At 44.2% G+C, this 19,150-nt stretch overlaps 1 protein-coding gene across 1 annotated transcript in view; it reads left to right on the forward strand.

The window, feature by feature from the left end:
- The window catches only part of LOC133610902 (glucagon receptor-like), a 57,879-nt gene that overhangs the window by 2,446 nt on the left and 36,283 nt on the right, over positions 1–19,150 (forward strand). The window contains exons 2-4 of the mRNA XM_061967639.2: positions 3,984–4,086; positions 4,160–4,270; positions 15,235–15,356. Coding sequence (XP_061823623.1) covers positions 3,984–4,086; positions 4,160–4,270; positions 15,235–15,356 — 336 coding nt within the window. The remainder of the gene's footprint in view (positions 1–3,983; positions 4,087–4,159; positions 4,271–15,234; positions 15,357–19,150) is intronic.

Consider the following 19,150-nt stretch of genomic DNA (forward strand, 5'->3'; position numbering starts at 1 on the left):
GGCCAGCAGGACACCATCCCGAGCGGAGACGGGTCAGCAGCGCAGAGATGTTCCCAGCCGATGCACAGGCGAGCGGTCCACCCCGGGTCCCGACTCTGGACAGCCAGCACTTCATCCATGGCCACCGGACCTGTGCCCCCCCCCCCCCCCCCCCCCTCAAGGAAAAGGGGAGCAGAGGAGAAAAGAAAAGAAACGGCAGATCAACTGGTCTAACAGGGGGGCTATTTAAAGGCTAGAGTATACAAATGAGTTTTAAGATGGGACTTAAATGCTTCTACTGAGGTAGCATCTCTAATTGTTACCGGGAGGGCATTCCATAGTACTGGAGCCCGAATAGAAAACGCTCTATAGCCCGCAGACTTTTTTTGGGCTCTGGGAATCACTAATAAGCCGGAGTTCTTTGAACGCAGATTTCTTGCCGGGACATATGGTACAATGCAATCGACAAGATAGGACGGAGCTAGACCGTGTAGTATTTTATACGTAAGTAGTAAAACCTTAAAGTCACATCTTAAGTGCACAGGAAGCCAGTGCAGGTGAGCCAGTATAGGCGTAATATGATCAAACTTTCTTGTTCTTGTCAAGAGCAAGCATTGTTGTCGGCTTCAACAGTGAAATGCTTATCATAACTGGGTGCTAGGTACCAACTAGAGGTGAGTATAGGCATAAGAAAGTTGGCGGTACACCTACATTTTTTCTACACACACGCACACAGATATGCTAAAGTGTAGCAAAAGTCACATGTAAAAAGACTGCCGATGGAGTGTTCTGTGTTCACACAAATATGAACACAGATACACTACTAAAAGTACTGGGGGTGCTCAAAAAATCGATTCCCATCCAAATCGCGATTTTTATTTATTTCGATTTTAAATAAATTTGTAATTTTTGAGAATTTTTTTTTTTTTAAGTTTTCGCTTTGTTTTTTTGCACTTTTTTTTAAGAACTAATTTTTGGGTTAAAAACATTAAACAGCTAATATTTATATTGTTATTATTATTGATACTGCAATTGCAATTTTACCTTTTTTTTTTAGTCTTGTATTTCTATGTCTTTTCAATTATTGTGTAAATTCCTCTCCGGAGTATTTCAAAACTGGGATTGGCTGGACTTGTTCTTTTATTGGCTTGATTAACATTCTGGGATTTTTAAAAATAAACTTTTGAAAAGACGCTTTATAAGCAAACACTGTGCGTATAAGTTGTATGTCAGCAGCCAAGAGGAGCTTTTGCAACCCAACCTGTTTCGAAAAGTTTTTATTATAATTTATATACCAAATAGTATATTACGAGAATTGTGCTAGTGTGAGAATACATTTTGAATCTAATTGTCACCTCAAGAATCAGAATCGAATCGGATCGTGAGGTAATCAAAAATTCTAAAATACAGACACACAAATCAGAACACAGATGCCCAGTTCATTTTGCACACACACAGATCGAGATATGCACACACATATATATATATATATTTCTTGCACACACAAATTGAGATATATACACACAAAATAGAACACAAAAGCGTGAATCTGATTACACACACACACACACACACACACACACACACACACACCCACACACAGAATGAGACATGCAAATTGTTTTGCTGCAATATATATCTTACATCTGGATTCTACAAAACTCAAAACCAGTGAAGTTGGCACGTTGTGCAAATCGTAAATAAAAACAGAATACAATGATTTGCAAATCCTTTTCAACTTATATTCCATTGACGTTTCTGGGTGTTGTTGATAAATGGCTTTCGCTTTGCATAGTAGAGTTTCAACTTGCACTTACAGTTGTAGCGACAAACTGTAGTTACTGACAGTGGGTTTCTGAAGTGTTCCTGAGCCCATGTGGTGATATCCTTTACACACTGATGTCGGTTTTTGATGCAGTACCGCCTGAGGGATCCAAGGTCACGGGCATTCAATGTTACGTGCAGTGATTTCTCCAGATTCTCTGAACCTTTTGATGACATTACAGATGTTAGATGGTGAAATCCCTAAATTATTTGCAATAGCCGGTTGAGAAATGTTGTTCTTAAACTGTTGGACAATTTGCTCACGCATTTGTTCACAAAAAGTGGTGACCCTCGCCCCATCCTTGTTTGTGAATGACTGAGCATTTCATGGAAGCTGCTTTTATACCAAATCATGGCACCCACCTGTTCCCAATTAGCCTGTTCACCTGTGGGATGTTCCAAATAAGTGTTTGATGAGTATCCCTCAACTTTCTCAGTTTTTTTTGCCACCTGTGGCAGCTTTTTTGAAACATGTTACAAACATCAAATTCCAAATGAGCTAATATTTGCAAAAAATAACAAACTTTTCAGCATCGCGTGGACATCGGGGGCGGTACCTCTGGATTGGCAGACCGGGGTGGTGGTTCCTCTCTTTAAGAAGGGGAACCGGAGGGTGTGTTCTAACTATCGTGGGATCACACTCCTCAGCCTTCCCGGTAAGGTCTATTCAGGTGTACTGGAGAGGAGGCTACGCCGGATAGTCGAACCTCGGATTCAGGAGGAACAGTGTGGTTTTCGTCCTGGTCGTGGAACTGTGGACCAGCTCTATACTCTCGGCAGGGTCCTTGAGGGTGCATGGGAGTTTGCCCAACCAGTCTACATGTGTTTTGTGGACTTGGAGAAGGCATTCGACCGTGTCCCTCGGGAAATCCTGTGGGGAGTGCTCAGAGAGTACGGGGTATCGGACTGTCTGATTGTGGCAGTCCGCTACCTGTATGATCAGTGCCAGAGCTTGGTCCGCATTGCCGGTAGTAAGTCGGACACGTTTCCAGTGAGGGTTGGACTCCGCCAAGGCTGCCCTTTGTCACCGATTCTGTTCATAACTTTTATGGACAGAATTTCTAGGCGCAGTCAAGGCATTGAGGGGATCTGGTTTGGTGGCTGCAGGATTAGGTCTCTGCTATTTGCAGATGATGTGGTCCTGATGGCTTCATCTGGCCAGGATCTTCAGCTCTCACTGGATCGGTTCGCAGCTGAGTGTGAAGCGACTGGGATGAGAATCAGCACCTCCAAGTCCGAGTCCATGGTTCTCGCCCGGAAAAGGGTGGAGTGCCATATCCGGGTTGGGGAGGAGATCTTGCCCCAAGTGGAGGAGTTCAAGTACCTCGGAGTCTTGTTCACGAGTGGGGGAAGAGTGGATCGTGAGATCGACAGGCGGATCGGTGCGGCGTCTTCAGTAATGCGGACGCTGTATCGATCCGTTGTGGTGAAGAAGGAGCTGAGCCGGAAGGCAAAGCTCTCAATTTACCGGTCGATCTACGTTCCCATCCTCACCTATGGGCATGAGCTTTGGGTTATGACCGAAAGGACAAGATCACGGGTACAAGCGGCCGAAATGAGTTTCCTCCGCCGGGTGGCGGGGCTCTCCCTTAGAGATAGGGTGAGAAGCTCTGTCATTCGGGGGGAGCTCAAAGTAAAGCCGCTGCTCCTCCACATCGAGAGGAGCCAGATGAGGTGGTTCGGGCATCTGGTCAGGATGCCACCCGAACGCCTCCCTAGGGAGGTGTTTAGGGCACGTCCCACCGGTAGGAGGCCGCGGGGAAGACCCAGGACACGTTGGGAAGACTATGTCTCCCGGCTGGCCTGGGAACGCCTTGGGGTCCCGCAGGAAGAGCTGGACGAAGTGGCTGGGGAGAGAGAAGTCTGGGCTTCCCTGCTTAAGCTGCTGCCCCCGCGACCCGACCTCGGATAAGCGGAAGAAGATGGATGGATGGATGGAACAAACTTTTCCAGTTTGAACATTAAGTATCTTGTCTTTGCAGTCCATTCAATTGAATATAGGTTGAAAAGGATCTGCAAATCACTGTATTCTGTTTTTATTTACGATTTATTTACACAACGTGCCTACTTCACTGGTTTTGGAGATTGTACGGTATATACAGTATCTTCCTAAATGGAAGAATAAATAAGTACAATTTTGGAATGTACATGCTGTTTCTTTTGAAAACGTATCATTCCAGATGGAGATGGCAAGTGGGAACGTGTTAGAGGAGACTTATCACAAGTGGATTCGGTATAGAGACGACTGTATGAAGATGATTGACAATGAATCACTTCCGCAAGGTGTGAGGTCAATATGTCACATGACATGGCATACTGCGTTACTTCCAAAGGTTTCTTTGTGCTGCCTTTCCAGATGGCTTGTTCTGCAACAGGACATTTGACAGATACGCCTGCTGGCCAGATGCCCCAGCTGGATCGTTAATCAACATCTCCTGTCCTTTCTACCTGCCCTGGTATGATAAAGGTATAGATGTGTGAATTTTGTGTGAAAGTGTGTGAGGCGAAACCAAACTGGAACACAGAAAATGTAACATGCAAGAAGAAGTGGCTCGGTGCATTATGTGATAATGTTATTGAACAGCTCTCTAATGAGCATAGAATAAATGTGTTATGCTCATTTGTTATGAATTAAGCAGCCACAGTCAAAGAGAACCAAATTAAAGATACTCTAATCGTCACCTTTTATGACACCCAAAGGATGTTTTACTCTCATGAAAGGGCATTTAATAAAGCATATTACACTTACACACACACACACACACACACACACATATACTGGTTATCATTTGGAATGAGGACCAAGTTTTGGATCATCACTTGTGGGGACCACCCTTTCTACAGGTTGTGCAGGCATAAAAAAAAAATAGGTAAAATGGCCACTGCCCAGTTAGCTCATAGACGTCTTTAAATCAATCAATCAATCAATCAATCTTTATTTATATAGCCCTAAATCACAAGTGTCTCAAAGGGCTGCACAAGCCACAACGACATCCTCGGTACAAAGCCCACATACGGGCAAGGAAAAACTCACCCCAGTGGGACGTCGATGTGAATGACTATGAGAAACCTTGGAGAGGACCGCATATGTGGGTAACCCCCCCCCCCTCTAGGGGAGACCGAAAGCAATGGATGTCGAGTGGGTCTGACATAATATTGTGAGAGTCCAGTCCATAGTGGATCCAACATAATAGTAAGAGTCCAGTCCATAGTGGGGCCAGCAGGACACCATCCCGAGCGGAGACGGGTCAGCAGCGTAGAGATGTTCCCAGCCGATGCACAGGCGAGCGGTCCACCCCGGGTCCCGACTCTGGACAGCCAGCACTTCATCCATGGCCACCGGACCTGTGCCCCCCCCCCCCCTCAAGGAAAAGGGGAGCAGAGGAGAAAAGAAAAGAAACGGCAGATCAACTGGTCTAACAGGGGGGCTATTTAAAGGCTAGAGTATACAAATGAGTTTTAAGATGGGACTTAAATGCTTCTACTGAGGTAGCATCTCTAATTGTTACCGGGAGGGCATTCCATAGTACTGGAGCCCGAATAGAAAACGCTCTATAGCCCGCAGACTTTTTTTGGGCTCTGGGAATCACTAATAAGCCGGAGTTCTTTGAACGCAGATTTCTTGCCGGGACATATGGTACAATGCAATCGACAAGATAGGACGGAGCTAGACCGTGTAGTATTTTATACGTAAGTAGTAAAACCTTAAAGTCACTTCTTAAGTGCACAGGAAGCCAGTGCAGGTGAGCCAGTATAGGCGTAATATGATCAAACTTTCTTGTTCTTGTCAAAAGTCTAGCAGCCGCATTTTGTACCAACTGTAATTTTTTAATGCTAGACATAGGGAGACCCGAAAATAATACGTTACAGTAGTCGAGACGAGACGTAACGAACGCATGAATAATGATCTCAGCGTCGCTAGTGGATAAAATAGAACGAATTTTAGCGATATTACGGAGATGAAAGAAGGCCGTTTTAGTAACACTCTTAATGTGTGATTCAAACGAGAGAGTTGGGTCGAAGATAATACCCAGATTCTTTACTGATTCGCCTTGTGTAATTGTTTGGTTGTCAAATGTTAAGGTGGTATTATTAAATAAATGTCGGTGTTTAGCAGGACCGATAATCAGCATTTCCGTTTTCTTGGCGTTGAGTTGCAAGAAGTTAGCGGACATCCATTGTTTAATTTCATTAAGACACGCCTCCAGCTGACTACAATCCGGCGTGTTGGTCAGCTTTAGGGGCATGTAGAGTTGGGTGTCATCAGCATAACAATGAAAGCTAACACCGTATTTGCGTATGATGTCGCCTAGCGGCAGCATGTAAATACTAAAGAGTGCAGGGCCAAGAACCGAACCCTGAGGAACTCCGCACGTTACCTTAACATAGTCCGAGGTCACATTATTATGGGAGATGCACTGCATCCTGTCAGTAAGATAAGAGTTAAACCACGACAAAGCTAAGTCTGACATACCAATACGTGTTTTGATACGCTCTAATAAAATATTATGATCGACGGTATCGAAAGCAGCGCTAAGATCAAGAAGCAGCAACATAGATGACGCATCAGAATCCATCGTTAGCAGTAGATCATTAGTCATTTTTGCGAGGGCTGTCTCTGGATTGATGAAGTAATGTGCTGATCATTCTTACTGGGGACCCTGGGGAAAAAGAGTTAATATGGTTCATGGGGACCAAATTTAAATAATTTTGCATAATTCACACAAATTTGTACGTGACTACAGAGGACCATTTAAAAAAAAAAAAAAAAAAGTTCAAATTTAATATGACATGATCCTCAGAATATAGCACTACAGCTGTCCTCTTATAAGAAGTTTCACCACTTAAATGTACCAGCTGCAGCCCGATGAGGGGGCTGCTGTGCAAATGTCTCACACTCAAACTAACCAGTAAACATGTGTTATGGGCCAAAGCTTAAAAATCACTTAGGCATCTTCAGAATGGATCTTACTATCATTTAAAAAGGTTTCCCTTTAGGGGACCTGTTTTTTTGTCCCCATACCGTCAGAGGTCCCCTAAAGGTGACTGTGTAAACAGAGCGATGTCCCCATTAAGTCGGCGTTGCCAGAACACACACACACTTACACACACACACATTCTTGTAATTGTTACCTTCTTGAGACCTCCGAAAAATGCCTACCTCTTTAGGACCACCCTTTCTAGATATATAAAGATTTGTATTTACAACATTAATAATATAGGCATACTATGCAAATATAAAAAAGGTAAGCCTTCAGTTAATTATTTTTTTGGAATTTTTTGTTTGTAATTGGTTTTTAATCTTCATTATTTACTTCAAGTTATTACAGTATGTCTCTATATACATATCTTTATTTATTTTTTAATAAATTTCGACCCAAGGGGGCGCATTTCCATTTCTTACACACACTTGTTATTACATATGTTGGCCAGAGGCGGACAACTTCAAATTTTTTACACACACTTGTTATTTCATATGTTGACCAGAGGGGGAGAACTTTTAAAACCGACACACAGTCACTTTGAAAAATCCCTCCTTTTTGGGACCACCCTCATTTTGATAGATTTCCCCACCAGGGGTGCAAATGAGACATTCTCTATCAAATGATATGGTTTTCCGTATTGGGACCATGGATTCGGTCCTAACCGGTCCTCATATGGAAGGTACTTTTCCTTGGTGATGTCTCAGGAAGGGTGGAAATACAAGAACACACACACACACACACACACACACACACACACACACACGCACACACACACACACACACACACACACACGCACACACACGCACACTAAATTGCTGTTTACAGCAGATAAACCTCTTCCTGGTCCAACCATGCATGTTATTCCCCACTAATACACAAGCGTGCAGCAAAGAGATCATGTCATGTTAAAAATAGAGACATTCATTTTACTAAAACTGTTCTTTTAAACCACTATTGGTAACATATGCTAGCCTGGTGGTGTCCAAGCTTTTTCTAGTGAGTACTGCTTATAGAAAAAACTGAGAATGCTAGGGGCCACATTGATACATTTGGCACAGTACAAATTTACCAGGATTTCACAGCATTTACCAAGATTTTTTAAAGGACAAATGCTGTAATCAAAATGTACTGTAATATTACAACACATTACTGTGAAAATCATGCAATTATTAGCCAGCAATTTGTTGTAAATTTACAATGAATTTTTTTTTATTGTTAATATTTTTTTAAATGTACTTGAAATATTAGCAATAAAATGTAGGTCAATCAATAGCCGTTAAATTATCTGAACAAAGCATCCACAGATTAGCTTTGTTTAGTAGATAACAAATACATTATTGTTGTATCTAATCTAACCGCTTTGCAATGTTTAAATTAGTATTATTATTATTATTTACAATCATTAAAATTATTATTATTTCACTCACTAAAAGTTTTAACACACTTGAAAACTTTACATATCTTGCTAGAAATCATGACCGGATGCACAGAAATCATCAAAAACCATAAACAGTAAGATGCACAGGTCTTTGGTTTTCAGGTCCCATTTTTAAGAAGATTTGAGCCGCTTCTATTTTTTTTCTTTGTTTTTTTTGTGAGAAATATTCTATCAATCAATCTTTATTTATATAGCCCTAAATCACAAGTGTCTCAAAGGGCTGCACAAGCCACAACGACATCCTCGGTACAAAGCCCACATACGGGCAAGGAAAAACTCACCCCAGTGGGACGTCGATGTGAATGACTATGAGAAACCTTGGAGAGGACCGCATATGTGGGTAACCCCCCCCCCCTCTAGGGGAGACCGAAAGCAATGGATGTCGAGTGGGTCTGACATAATATTGTGAGAGTCCAGTCCATAGTGGATCCAACATAATAGTAAGAGTCCAGTCCATAGTGGGGCCAGCAGGACACCATCCCGAGCGGAGACGGGTCAGCAGCGTAGAGATGTTCCCAGCCGATGCACAGGCGAGCGGTCCACCCCGGGTCCCGACTCTGGACAGCCAGCACTTCATCCATGGCCACCGGACCTGTGCCCCCCCCCCCCCCCCTCAAGGAAAAGGGGAGCAGAGGAGAAAAGAAAAGAAACGGCAGATCAACTGGTCTAACAGGGGGGCTATTTAAAGGCTAGAGTATACAAATGAGTTTTAAGATGGGACTTAAATGCTTCTACTGAGGTAGCATCTCTAATTGTTACCGGGAGGGCATTCCATAGTACTGGAGCCCGAATAGAAAACGCTCTATAGCCCGCAGACTTTTTTTGGGCTCTGGGAATCACTAATAAGCCGGAGTTCTTTGAACGCAGATTTCTTGCCGGGACATATGGTACAATGCAATCGACAAGATAGGATGGAGCTAGACCGTGTAGTATTTTATACGTAAGTAGTAAAACCTTAAAGTCACTTCTTAAGTGCACAGGAAGCCAGTGCAGGTGAGCCAGTATAGGCGTAATATGATCAAACTTTCTTGTTCTTGTCAAAAGTCTAGCTGCCGCATTTTGTACCAACTGTAATTTTTTAATGCTAGACATAGGGAGACCCGAAAATAATACGTTACAGTAGTCGAGACGAGACGTAACGAACGCATGAATAATGATCTCAGCGTCGCTAGTGGATAAAATAGAACGAATTTTAGCGATATTACGGAGATGAAAGAAGGCCGTTTTAGTAACACTCTTAATGTGTGATTCAAACGAGAGAGTTGGGTCGAAGATAATACCCAGATTCTTTACTGATTCGCCTTGTGTAATTGTTTGGTTGTCAAATGTTAAGGTGGTATTATTAAATAAATGTCGGTGTTTAGCAGGACCGATAATCAGCATTGTATTTCTAATCCAGGATGTGTTTATTTTATCTGTTTAATGTGTCGCGGACTAATACAAATTAAGCTGTGGGCTGCAATTGGCCTCTGGGACACACTTTTTACACACCTTTGCTAGCTAATTGGTGTTGTTCTTATTATCTATTATTATTAATAATTATCATTATTAAATAATATTATTATTAAATCTGCTAGTTAGTATCGGCAGATTTTCGTGTAAAAGTACCTGATTGTCATGGCCGATTAATGCCTTTCAATGCCGATCCCAAACACCGATCCCCTGTGACTGATACTTTATTTTTAGTCCCCTTGCTGACAAGCTCGCAGCTATTTATATGTACCATACCATACCATACCAACTTTATTTATAAAGCCCTTTAAAAACAAGCACAGTTGAAAAACAAAGGGCTGTACACCACAAAGAAATAGAGGCAAAGGACAGACTAAAAAATAACATTTAAAACAGAAATAAAAATACACAATTAAAAAGCAAATATAAATTACCCTAAGAACAGTTTGTTAGATAAAAACAGTTTAAAAGTTAAAGACAGTTCAAAAAGTTAAAAGCTAAAAACAGTTCATAGTCTCATACTGGGTTAAAAGCCAGTGAATAAAAATGGGTTTTAAGAAGGGTCTTGAAAATAGCCAAAGAAGGGGCCTGTCTCACATGGAGAGGGAGATCGTTCCAGAGTTTGGGACCCGCAACAGAGAAAGCTCTGTCCCCTCTGAGCTTGCGCTTTGTATATCCATGTATATGTATCTCCATACACTGTGTGGAACCGCTCCCCTGAGCTAATAATAATCACCTCCATTATGGCAAAGAAACTGTATTTCTTAGTATCTTAAGTATCATTATCACTGGAGGATGAGGCTAAACATGTTACACACTGAGAGCAAGCCAGAAGCAGTCATGGTAATGAAGCTAGCTTGAAACAACACCAAGAAATTAGTGCTTTGTAAAGTTTAAGAAGTGTAGATGGAACGGCAGAATGTAAGCAGATACTGTATTTACAGGAAAATAGCAAGAAGATTAATACGAATCTAGAGAGAGGATAATTTAACAACTGGCACTCATCGAGGACGGACACTCCCTTTCCCTCTCCCTTATCTCCCCTGCTTGCTTCTTTGTCTGAACTTTCTTGTGGCCTCTTTTTGCACTGCTCTGCAAATCTAAACAATGGAACTAATTAACTGGCCTCTCAATAATATTGATAAGATCTTGGGTTTGGGGGAAGCTGCCTGTTTGACGGAGTGGCTGTTGCTGGACACACGGCTGACTCTTGTGAGAAGGAGTGCCGCGTGCATGGCGACCCTTTCTGTCGAGGGCGTTGAAGATATTCACCTATTCGGAATTATGACAACAGGACATCTACTGATTGGAGTAAGCGTTGCTCTGGTTTGTCGACAAATTGAAAGTTGCTGGCAGCCTTCAAAGTACCCCAAAGCTGCCACAAATGATTGGAGGATGCGGGAAGAACTGTGGACACTCTTGTGATTTGGATAACATCGGACCGTCTGCCCTGTAGGATGAATTTGAGGACTAGTAATAGGCAATTAAGAGTGAAAAGCAAATTTTACAAAACATTCTTACTTGGATTGTATCCCTGGCTTCAAGACTCTCCTGAAGGACGGTGCGGCAAAGACTCAACAAACTCCTTTGTTGTCTCTCATTGATACACACCTGTTGTTGTTGACTTTGGACTGACTGGCAGTTGCAAGAACACCAAGGTCGTGGAACAGACACACGCTGCAGGCTTACGTACACAACTCGCTGCCTAAAGCGAGTACACAACATCCTGAAGGACAGACACCACCCAGCGCATGGCCTCTTCAACCTGCTACCCTCTGGAAGGAGGTATAGATCGATTCGCGCCAGGACCACCAGAATGTCTCACAGTCTGTATCCCCAGGCTGTGAGACTGTTAAATGAACAGCATGCCCCTTTGCTGCCCCGGACCATCTTATTACCTCACTCTTCACCACCTCAGTAATTGTCCTCTGGACATTGCATTGCTGCAACATCAACGTAACACCCATCAGACATCCGACTGTTCCCACCCCCACGTCCCTCTATTCGCCATCTTCCTAACAATGCTAAACTGTAAACTATGGTCAACCTGCACTTCAATGCAGTTTCCATGCCCCTGGACAAAGCTCAAACAAAATCTCGTTGACATGTATGACTTAAGTGTTATTATGACAATGACAATAAAGGAATTGATTGATTGATTGATTGATTGACAAATGCCTCCCTCCGTAGCACCCAATCCCTCCCCTCTGTTGCAAGTCTTGTGTATTTTTGTAACTTGTGTGGTATGGCTATTGAGGTTTTATTTCCTGGCCTCAGTCTGGACTCCCTCCCCGGGAGTCCAGCCTTACACTAAGCCGGATACGGTTATCCAGGGTAAATCACACCTAACCTTATCCGTGTCCACACACAACAATGCCACCAAAAACTGATACAGTCTGCTTTGCCAGTCCAAATACATTCGCCGTTTTCCTCGACGGCCAGGTAATACAAAGCACACGCTACCTTTTTTATCACATCGTCGTCTCTCCTTTTGACAAATGGACAAAGTTTTTCGCTAAGTAGAAACACAGCTGACCCGGCCGGACATTGGAAAGTTCTCTTGCCTTCTGAGAAGTGTTGTATCTGAAATAGCTGCAATCGTTTCTCTTAAGGTATTCATGTCTGATTTCCACAAGGGTCTGTAGTTAAAGTTAAAGTTAAAGTTAAAGTTAAAGTACCAATGATTGTCACACACACACTAGGTGTGGTGAAATTTGTCCTCTGCATTTGACCCATCCCCTTGGAGGTGAGGGGAGCAGTGGGCAGCAGCGGTGCCGTGCCCGGGAATCATTTCTGGTGATTTAACCCCCAATTCCAACCCTTGATGCTGAGTGCCAAGCAGGGAGGTAATGGGTCCCATTTTTATAGTCTTTGGTATGACTCGGCCGGGGTGTGAACTCACACCCAACCAATCTCAGGGCGGACACTCTAACCACTAGGCCACTGAGTAGGCACATGTACATGTAGAAGAAGGAAAAACACGGGCATGAGCACTGCTGTTGGAATTTTAATTTTCCTGAGGGAACTCTCCTGAAGGAATCAATAAAGTACTATCTATCTATCTATCTACAGTATGTCTGGATGACTTGCCTTCATATTTCCAAAGGTTAGCTTCGAGTTACGAAACCGCTTCATTATGAAGCTGGCTGTGGTGCGTGCTTTCTCCGAACTCACTTTGTAAACGATCAATGAGTCCATACAAAGCTAAGTCAAGTGATGCAAGAATTACACGGCTGACTTACCCGTGTAAAAATGAGGGGGACCTCAAACGCTGGTTTAGTGTGGCTGAAACGGGTTTTAGGCTAAATAATTATTAGTTTAAAGGGTTAAACGACTTAGTGTAGACATGACCTTAGACTGAATATTTTTTTACTCATCCCCCCCCAATGTTTACCTGTTTCCCACCTTTTTAAGGGGCGCTGGAAGTTGGCTGACTCGTCAGCGGTCCTGTTCTGTCTCCCTGTAATGTTTGTCTGCTCTTGAGTGGGACTGTGCTGAAAGCGTAATTTCGATTCCTGACAGTTGAGTTGACTGATCCATAAATTGTTGGTGTCGATACCAACGGTAGTATCAATATATGATCGATACCAAAATGATTATCGTTGATATTTTTATTTTCTAAAAATATTTATTTTCTTTGTCTTTGTTAATGTTTACCAAATACTCTGGCAATACGGTAACCGTGTTGCAGATATTGTACTGAGCAGCCAAACCCTTTCCTATACTGCAGCAGTGACGTGCGGTGAGGTTCATGAGTGGTGAGGCACTGACTTCATCACAGTCAGATTTACAAACATATGAACCCTAAGAGTATCTTATTCACCATTTGATTGGCAGCAGTTAACGGGTTATGTTTAAAAGCTCATACCAGCATTCTTCCCTGCTTGGCACTCAGCATCAAGGGTTGGAATTGGGGGTTAAATCACCAAATAGTATTCCCGGGCGCGGCGCCGCTGCTGCCCACTGCTCCCCTCACATCCCAGGAGGTGAACAAGGGGATGGGTCAAATGCAGAGGACACATTTCACCACACCTAGTGTGTGTGTGACAATCATTGGTACTTTAACTTAACTTTAACTTTACACATACAAACTGTAGCACACAAAAAAGCACATTTAATAAAAAAACGTTATTATGGTCTTACCTTTACTTATAAGTGCGGGAACAGTGGTGTTCGTATATATATATATATATATATATATACATATATTGGCCAGGGGCCGAGCTGTATAGACATGGTGAATGAATACATTAGTGGTATTAGAAATCTGCGTTCAAAGAACTCCGGCTTATTAGTGATTCCCAGAGCCCAAAAAAAGTCTGCGGGCTATAGAGCGTTTTCTATTCGGGCTCCAGTACTATGGAATGCCCTCCCGGTAACAATTAGAGATGCTACCTCAGTAGAAGCATTTAAGTCCCATCTTAAAACTCATTTGTATACTCTAGCCTTTAAATAGCCCCCCTGTTAGACCAGTTGATCTGCCGTTTCTTTTCTTTTCTCCTCTGCTCCCCTTTTCCTTGAGGGGGGGGGGGGGGGGGGGGCACAGGTCCGGTGGCCATGGATGAAGTGCTGGCTGTCCAGAGTCGGGACCCGGGGTGGACCGCTCGCCTGTGCATCGGCAGGGAACATCTCTGCGCTGCTGACCCGTCTCCGCTCGGGATGGTGTCCTGCTGGCCCCACTATGGACTGGACTCTTACTATTATGTTGGATCCACTATGGACTGGACTCTCACAATATTATGTCAGACCCACTCGACATCCATTGCTTTCGGTCTCCCCTAGAGGGGGGGGGGGGGTTACCCACATATGCGGTCCTCTCCAAGGTTTCTCATAGTCATTCACATCGACGTCCCACTGGGGTGAGTTTTTCCTTGCCCGTATGTGGGCTTTGTACCGAGGATGTCGTTGTGGCTTGTGCAGCCCTTTGAGACACTTGTGATTTAGGGCTATATAAATAAAGATTGATTGATTGAGATTGATGGATGGTATATACAGCTCGGCCCCCGGTCAAATGTTTTTTAACCCAATACGGCCCCCGAGTCAAAAAGATTGGTGACACCTGGCTTACAGCTTATGAATAAATATCTCAAATTGAAAATCTCAGAAAATGTTGGGTTTTCAAAAACTGTAAGCCATGATCATCAGCAATTATAACAAATAAGGGCTTAACATACATGTGGTTTTTCACTTTGCATGTTGTGAGTTTATATCACATATCAGTTTCACATTTGAAGTTGAACTGCTGAAATGAAGGGACTTGTGCGCGATATTCAAATTTTTGGAGTTTCACCTGTAATATTAGTATTTGCATGATTGCACATCTCATCAGTGTGTGAATGTGTGTGTAAATGGGTGAATGTGGAGATACCGTCAAAGCGCTTTTAGTACCTTGAAGGTAGAAAAGCGCTATAAAAGTATAACCCATTTATCATTTATTTATACCTGTTCCCTGTGCAAAGTAACACCATGGTAAGCTGCTCTGAGTAACCATGAAAGAAGGATCAAACAATAATCGTCACTAACCAAAATATGTGCATCTTCAATCTTTCATCCAGTGTCTCACGGTGTTGTGTATCAACGGTGTGGCACAGATGGCCTCTGGGAGCTTGAAGAAAACGGGCATGTGTGGCGGGACAAGAGTGAGTGCGAGGAGGAAAAAGAGGTTACAACACAGGAGGTACGTCACCCCGATGATCTACAGCACAGTTCCAGCTTTAAGCTCTCCTTTGATGCATAGTGGGAGCTCAGATTCTGAAGTAAGACGGTCAGTAGGCCACCAGATGCTTCATCTCCTGTATTACATAACATAATACAGAGCAATGGCACTGGCTATATTAGTACTGTCAAATTTTCATTAGCTTAATCATACTTTTGAATTTGGATTAATCATGATTAATCACGGGTTATTACTTGCTTGCGTAATTTAAAATGACTTTAAAAATGAGCCCAATATTTGGCCAAAAACGCAATTTTTTTTTCAAAATGCCATACTGGAAGTGTTTTACTTGAATGCACTACAAATATACAGAACTTGATTTTTTTTTTTAAACTACGCAGGAGAAACAAGTCCGAAAAAAATTTGTAGTCCAAACCATTATTATGTGTGGTGCCAAGCGAGACGTCACCTTGTGAGACGTCATCTAAAGCAGGGGTGTTTGCGTTTGCAGCCCGCAACACAACTGTTATTGCCCTACAGTACCTTCTAAAAATATAAGAAAACTGAAAAAGACAACAAAAAAATGTGCTCTTATTATTTAAATTATGTTATAGTCACTTCGAGTATATCACATACTGGATATATTTGTCATATCTGTGATCATGTTTTGTTTGGCCATGTGCTGTTTTGGTTTTTGGACTCTTTTTAGTTCCTGTTTGGTCACCATAGCAACCCATTAGTTCCACCTGCTTCACGTTTTCACTCACGCACCATATCTGTGTTATTTAAGCTTGTCATTTTCTGTTGTCGGCCGGGCGACCTGTTTACCTCTGATGACTTTTGCTACCCATGTTACCATAGTTCCATGCCAAGTGAGTTTTGTCTATTTTTATGTCTCAGTAAGTGTTTTCGTTTTCATGTCCACAGCTTTTGCCCAAGTGCTAGTTTATTATTTTCAAAGCCAAGTTTGTTCTTCCGCCTTGTGCGCGCCTTTAGTTTGTTCCTTTTGTCAGTGTTAAAATAAATTATGTATTTACCTTCGCGCCATGTCCACTCCAACTTTACTTGCATCTCGGGAAAACAAACATCCCATAGTCCACGTTATGACAGAATGTCGCCAGCTGTAAGAAGTTTTCCCGCAAGAGGTTTGGACGAGTACCGTATTTTCCGCACTATTAGCCGCACCTAAAAACCACAAATTTACTCAAAAGCTGACAGTGCGGCTTATAACCCGGTGCGCTTTATATATGGATTAATATTAAGATTCATTTTCATAAAGTTTCGGTCTCGCAACTACGGTAAACAGCCGCCATCTTTTTTCCCCGTAGAAGAGGAAGTGCTTCTTCTTCTACGCAAGCAACCACCAAGGTAAGCACCCGCCCCCATAGAAGAGGAAGCGCTTCTTCTTCTACTGTAAGCAACCACCCGCCCCCGTAGAAGAAGAAGAAGCGCGCGGATATTACGTTTCATTTCCTTTGTGTGTTTACATCTGTAAAGACCACAAAATGGCTCCTACTAAGCGACAGGTTTCCGGTTCATGAAAAGACGCAATCTCTCCATCCGCACACGGACTACTATTTCACAGCAACTGCCTAAAGACTTTCAAGAAAAGCTGGCTACTTTCCGTGCATATTGTAAAAACAAGATAGCTGAAAAAAAGATCCGGCCAGAGAACATTATCAACATGGACGAGGTTCCACTGACTTTTGATATTCCTGTGAACCGCACTGTGGATACAACGGGAGCACGTACGGTGAATATTCGCACCACAGGGAATGAGAAGTCATCCTTCACTGTGGTTCTAGCTTGCCATGCTAATGGCCAGAAACTTCCACCCATGGTGATATTCAAAAGGAAGACCTTGCCAAAAGAGACCTTTCCAGCCGGCGTCATCATAAAAGCTAACTCGAGGGGATGGATGGATGAAGAAAAGATGAGCGAGTGGTTAAGGTAAGTTTACGCGAAGAGGCCGGGTGGCTTTTTTCACGCAGCTCCGTCCATGTTGATATACGACTCCATGCGCGCCCACATCACGCTGGTTTTTAATATATTATTAAAGTTTGACTGACCTATCTGACTGTTTTTTTGACATTCCTTTAGCGCAGTTAGATGCGGCTTATAACACGGGACGGCTTATAGGTGGACAAAGTTTTGAAATATGCCGTTCATTGAAGGCGCGGCTTATAACCCAGGGCGGCTTATGGTGCGGAAAATACGGTAAGCGTGGGCGGTCCTGCGCGCGATGGAGGAGGAAACACTGCGTTTTTCCTCCGTGGAGCGCAGAGACCTGATGTGGGGGCCAAATGGAGAACTGGTGCCATTGAGCTCCGTTTGGTCCGAAGTCGTTGGCACGTCGCCCCAGCCGCGGAAGTGATGCCCAAGAAGAAGGACGTTTGGGAAGACTTCCGCGAGTGGTAAGGACACGTCACTCTCGCAGGCTCCTCCCCCTCCGGGCGGAAGAAAGCAGCTGATGACATCACAGCTCAAGATTTTTTTTCTCTGAACTCTTTTACTTTTGATCACCTGCCTCCAACAAAAGACTCAAAGACTATGATTGAACATTATCAAAACATGTTTTTGGACATTAGAGCTTGTCAGTCACAGCCATCTGATTTTCATGCCCCACCCACATCACAGGACTTTTCTTTTTTCCCGCCCACTCAATCCCAGGTAGGAAAAAAAGAAAGACTTTTTGGACAATTCAGAGGGGAGGATTCTTCCCCCTCCTGACCTCCCTCCACCCACCCCTAAAAACGGTTCCAGACCGCGAGGAGCGCATCTGGTATCCTCTCCTTGAGGGGGGGGGCTAGGGCTGGGTGCTGTGCTGGTGGGGTGGCTTAGCTGCGCCATGCCAAGCCACAGCCTCCAGCCCGACCACTACCACCAGTTCTTCAGCCTGCCAAATCACAGCCTCCAGCCCGGCCGCCACCACCGGTCTTTCGGCCTGCTAAGCCGCTACCTCCGGCCCGGCCGCCACCACCGGTCTTTCGGCTTGCCAAGCCGCAACCCCCAGCTAGGCCACCTCCTCCAAACGCAAGGCTAGCACCAGCGCCAAGGCTAGCACCAGCGCCAAGGCTAGCACCAGCTCCAAGGCTAGCACCAGTAGCAGCACCACGGCTAGCACCATGGCTAGTACCATGGCTAGCACCAGTGGCTGCTCCACGGCTAGCACCAGTTCCTGCACCACAGCAGGTTCTTGTACCTGCACCAAGGCAGGTTCCTGTACCTGCACCAAGGCAGGTTCCTGTACCTGCACCAGGGCAGGTTCCTGTACCTGCACCACGGCAAGCTCCGGTACCAGCTCCACGCCGCCAAGCACCACCCGTAGCTGCTCCACGCCGCCAAGCTCCGCCCGTAGCTGCTCCACGCCGCCAAGCGCCACCCGTAGCAGCTACACGCCGCCAAGCGCAGCCCGTAGCAGCTCCACGCCGCCAGGCACCGCCCATAGCAGCTCCACGCCGCCAAGCGGCACCCGTAGCAGCTCTACGCAGCCAAGACCCACCAAGCCAAGACCCGCCATGCCAAGTCCAACCAAGCCAAGACCCGCCATGCCAAGACCCGCCATGCCAAGACCCGCCATGCCAAGACCCGCCATGCCAGGACCCGCCATGCCAGGACCCGCCATGCCACGACCCGTTTTCATGTCCATAGCGTTTGCCCAAGTGCTAGTTTATTGTTTTCAAAGCCAAGTTTGTTCTTCCGTCTTGTGCACGCCTTTAGTTTGTTCCTTTTGTCAGTGTTAAAATAAATTATGTACTTACCTCCAAGCCATGTCCGATCCAACTTTACTTGCATCTCGGGAAAACAAACACCCT

The sequence above is a fragment of the Nerophis lumbriciformis genome, linkage group LG11, assembly GCF_033978685.3.
Source record: "Nerophis lumbriciformis linkage group LG11, RoL_Nlum_v2.1, whole genome shotgun sequence".
Classification (NCBI taxonomy): Eukaryota; Metazoa; Chordata; class Actinopteri; order Syngnathiformes; family Syngnathidae; genus Nerophis; species Nerophis lumbriciformis.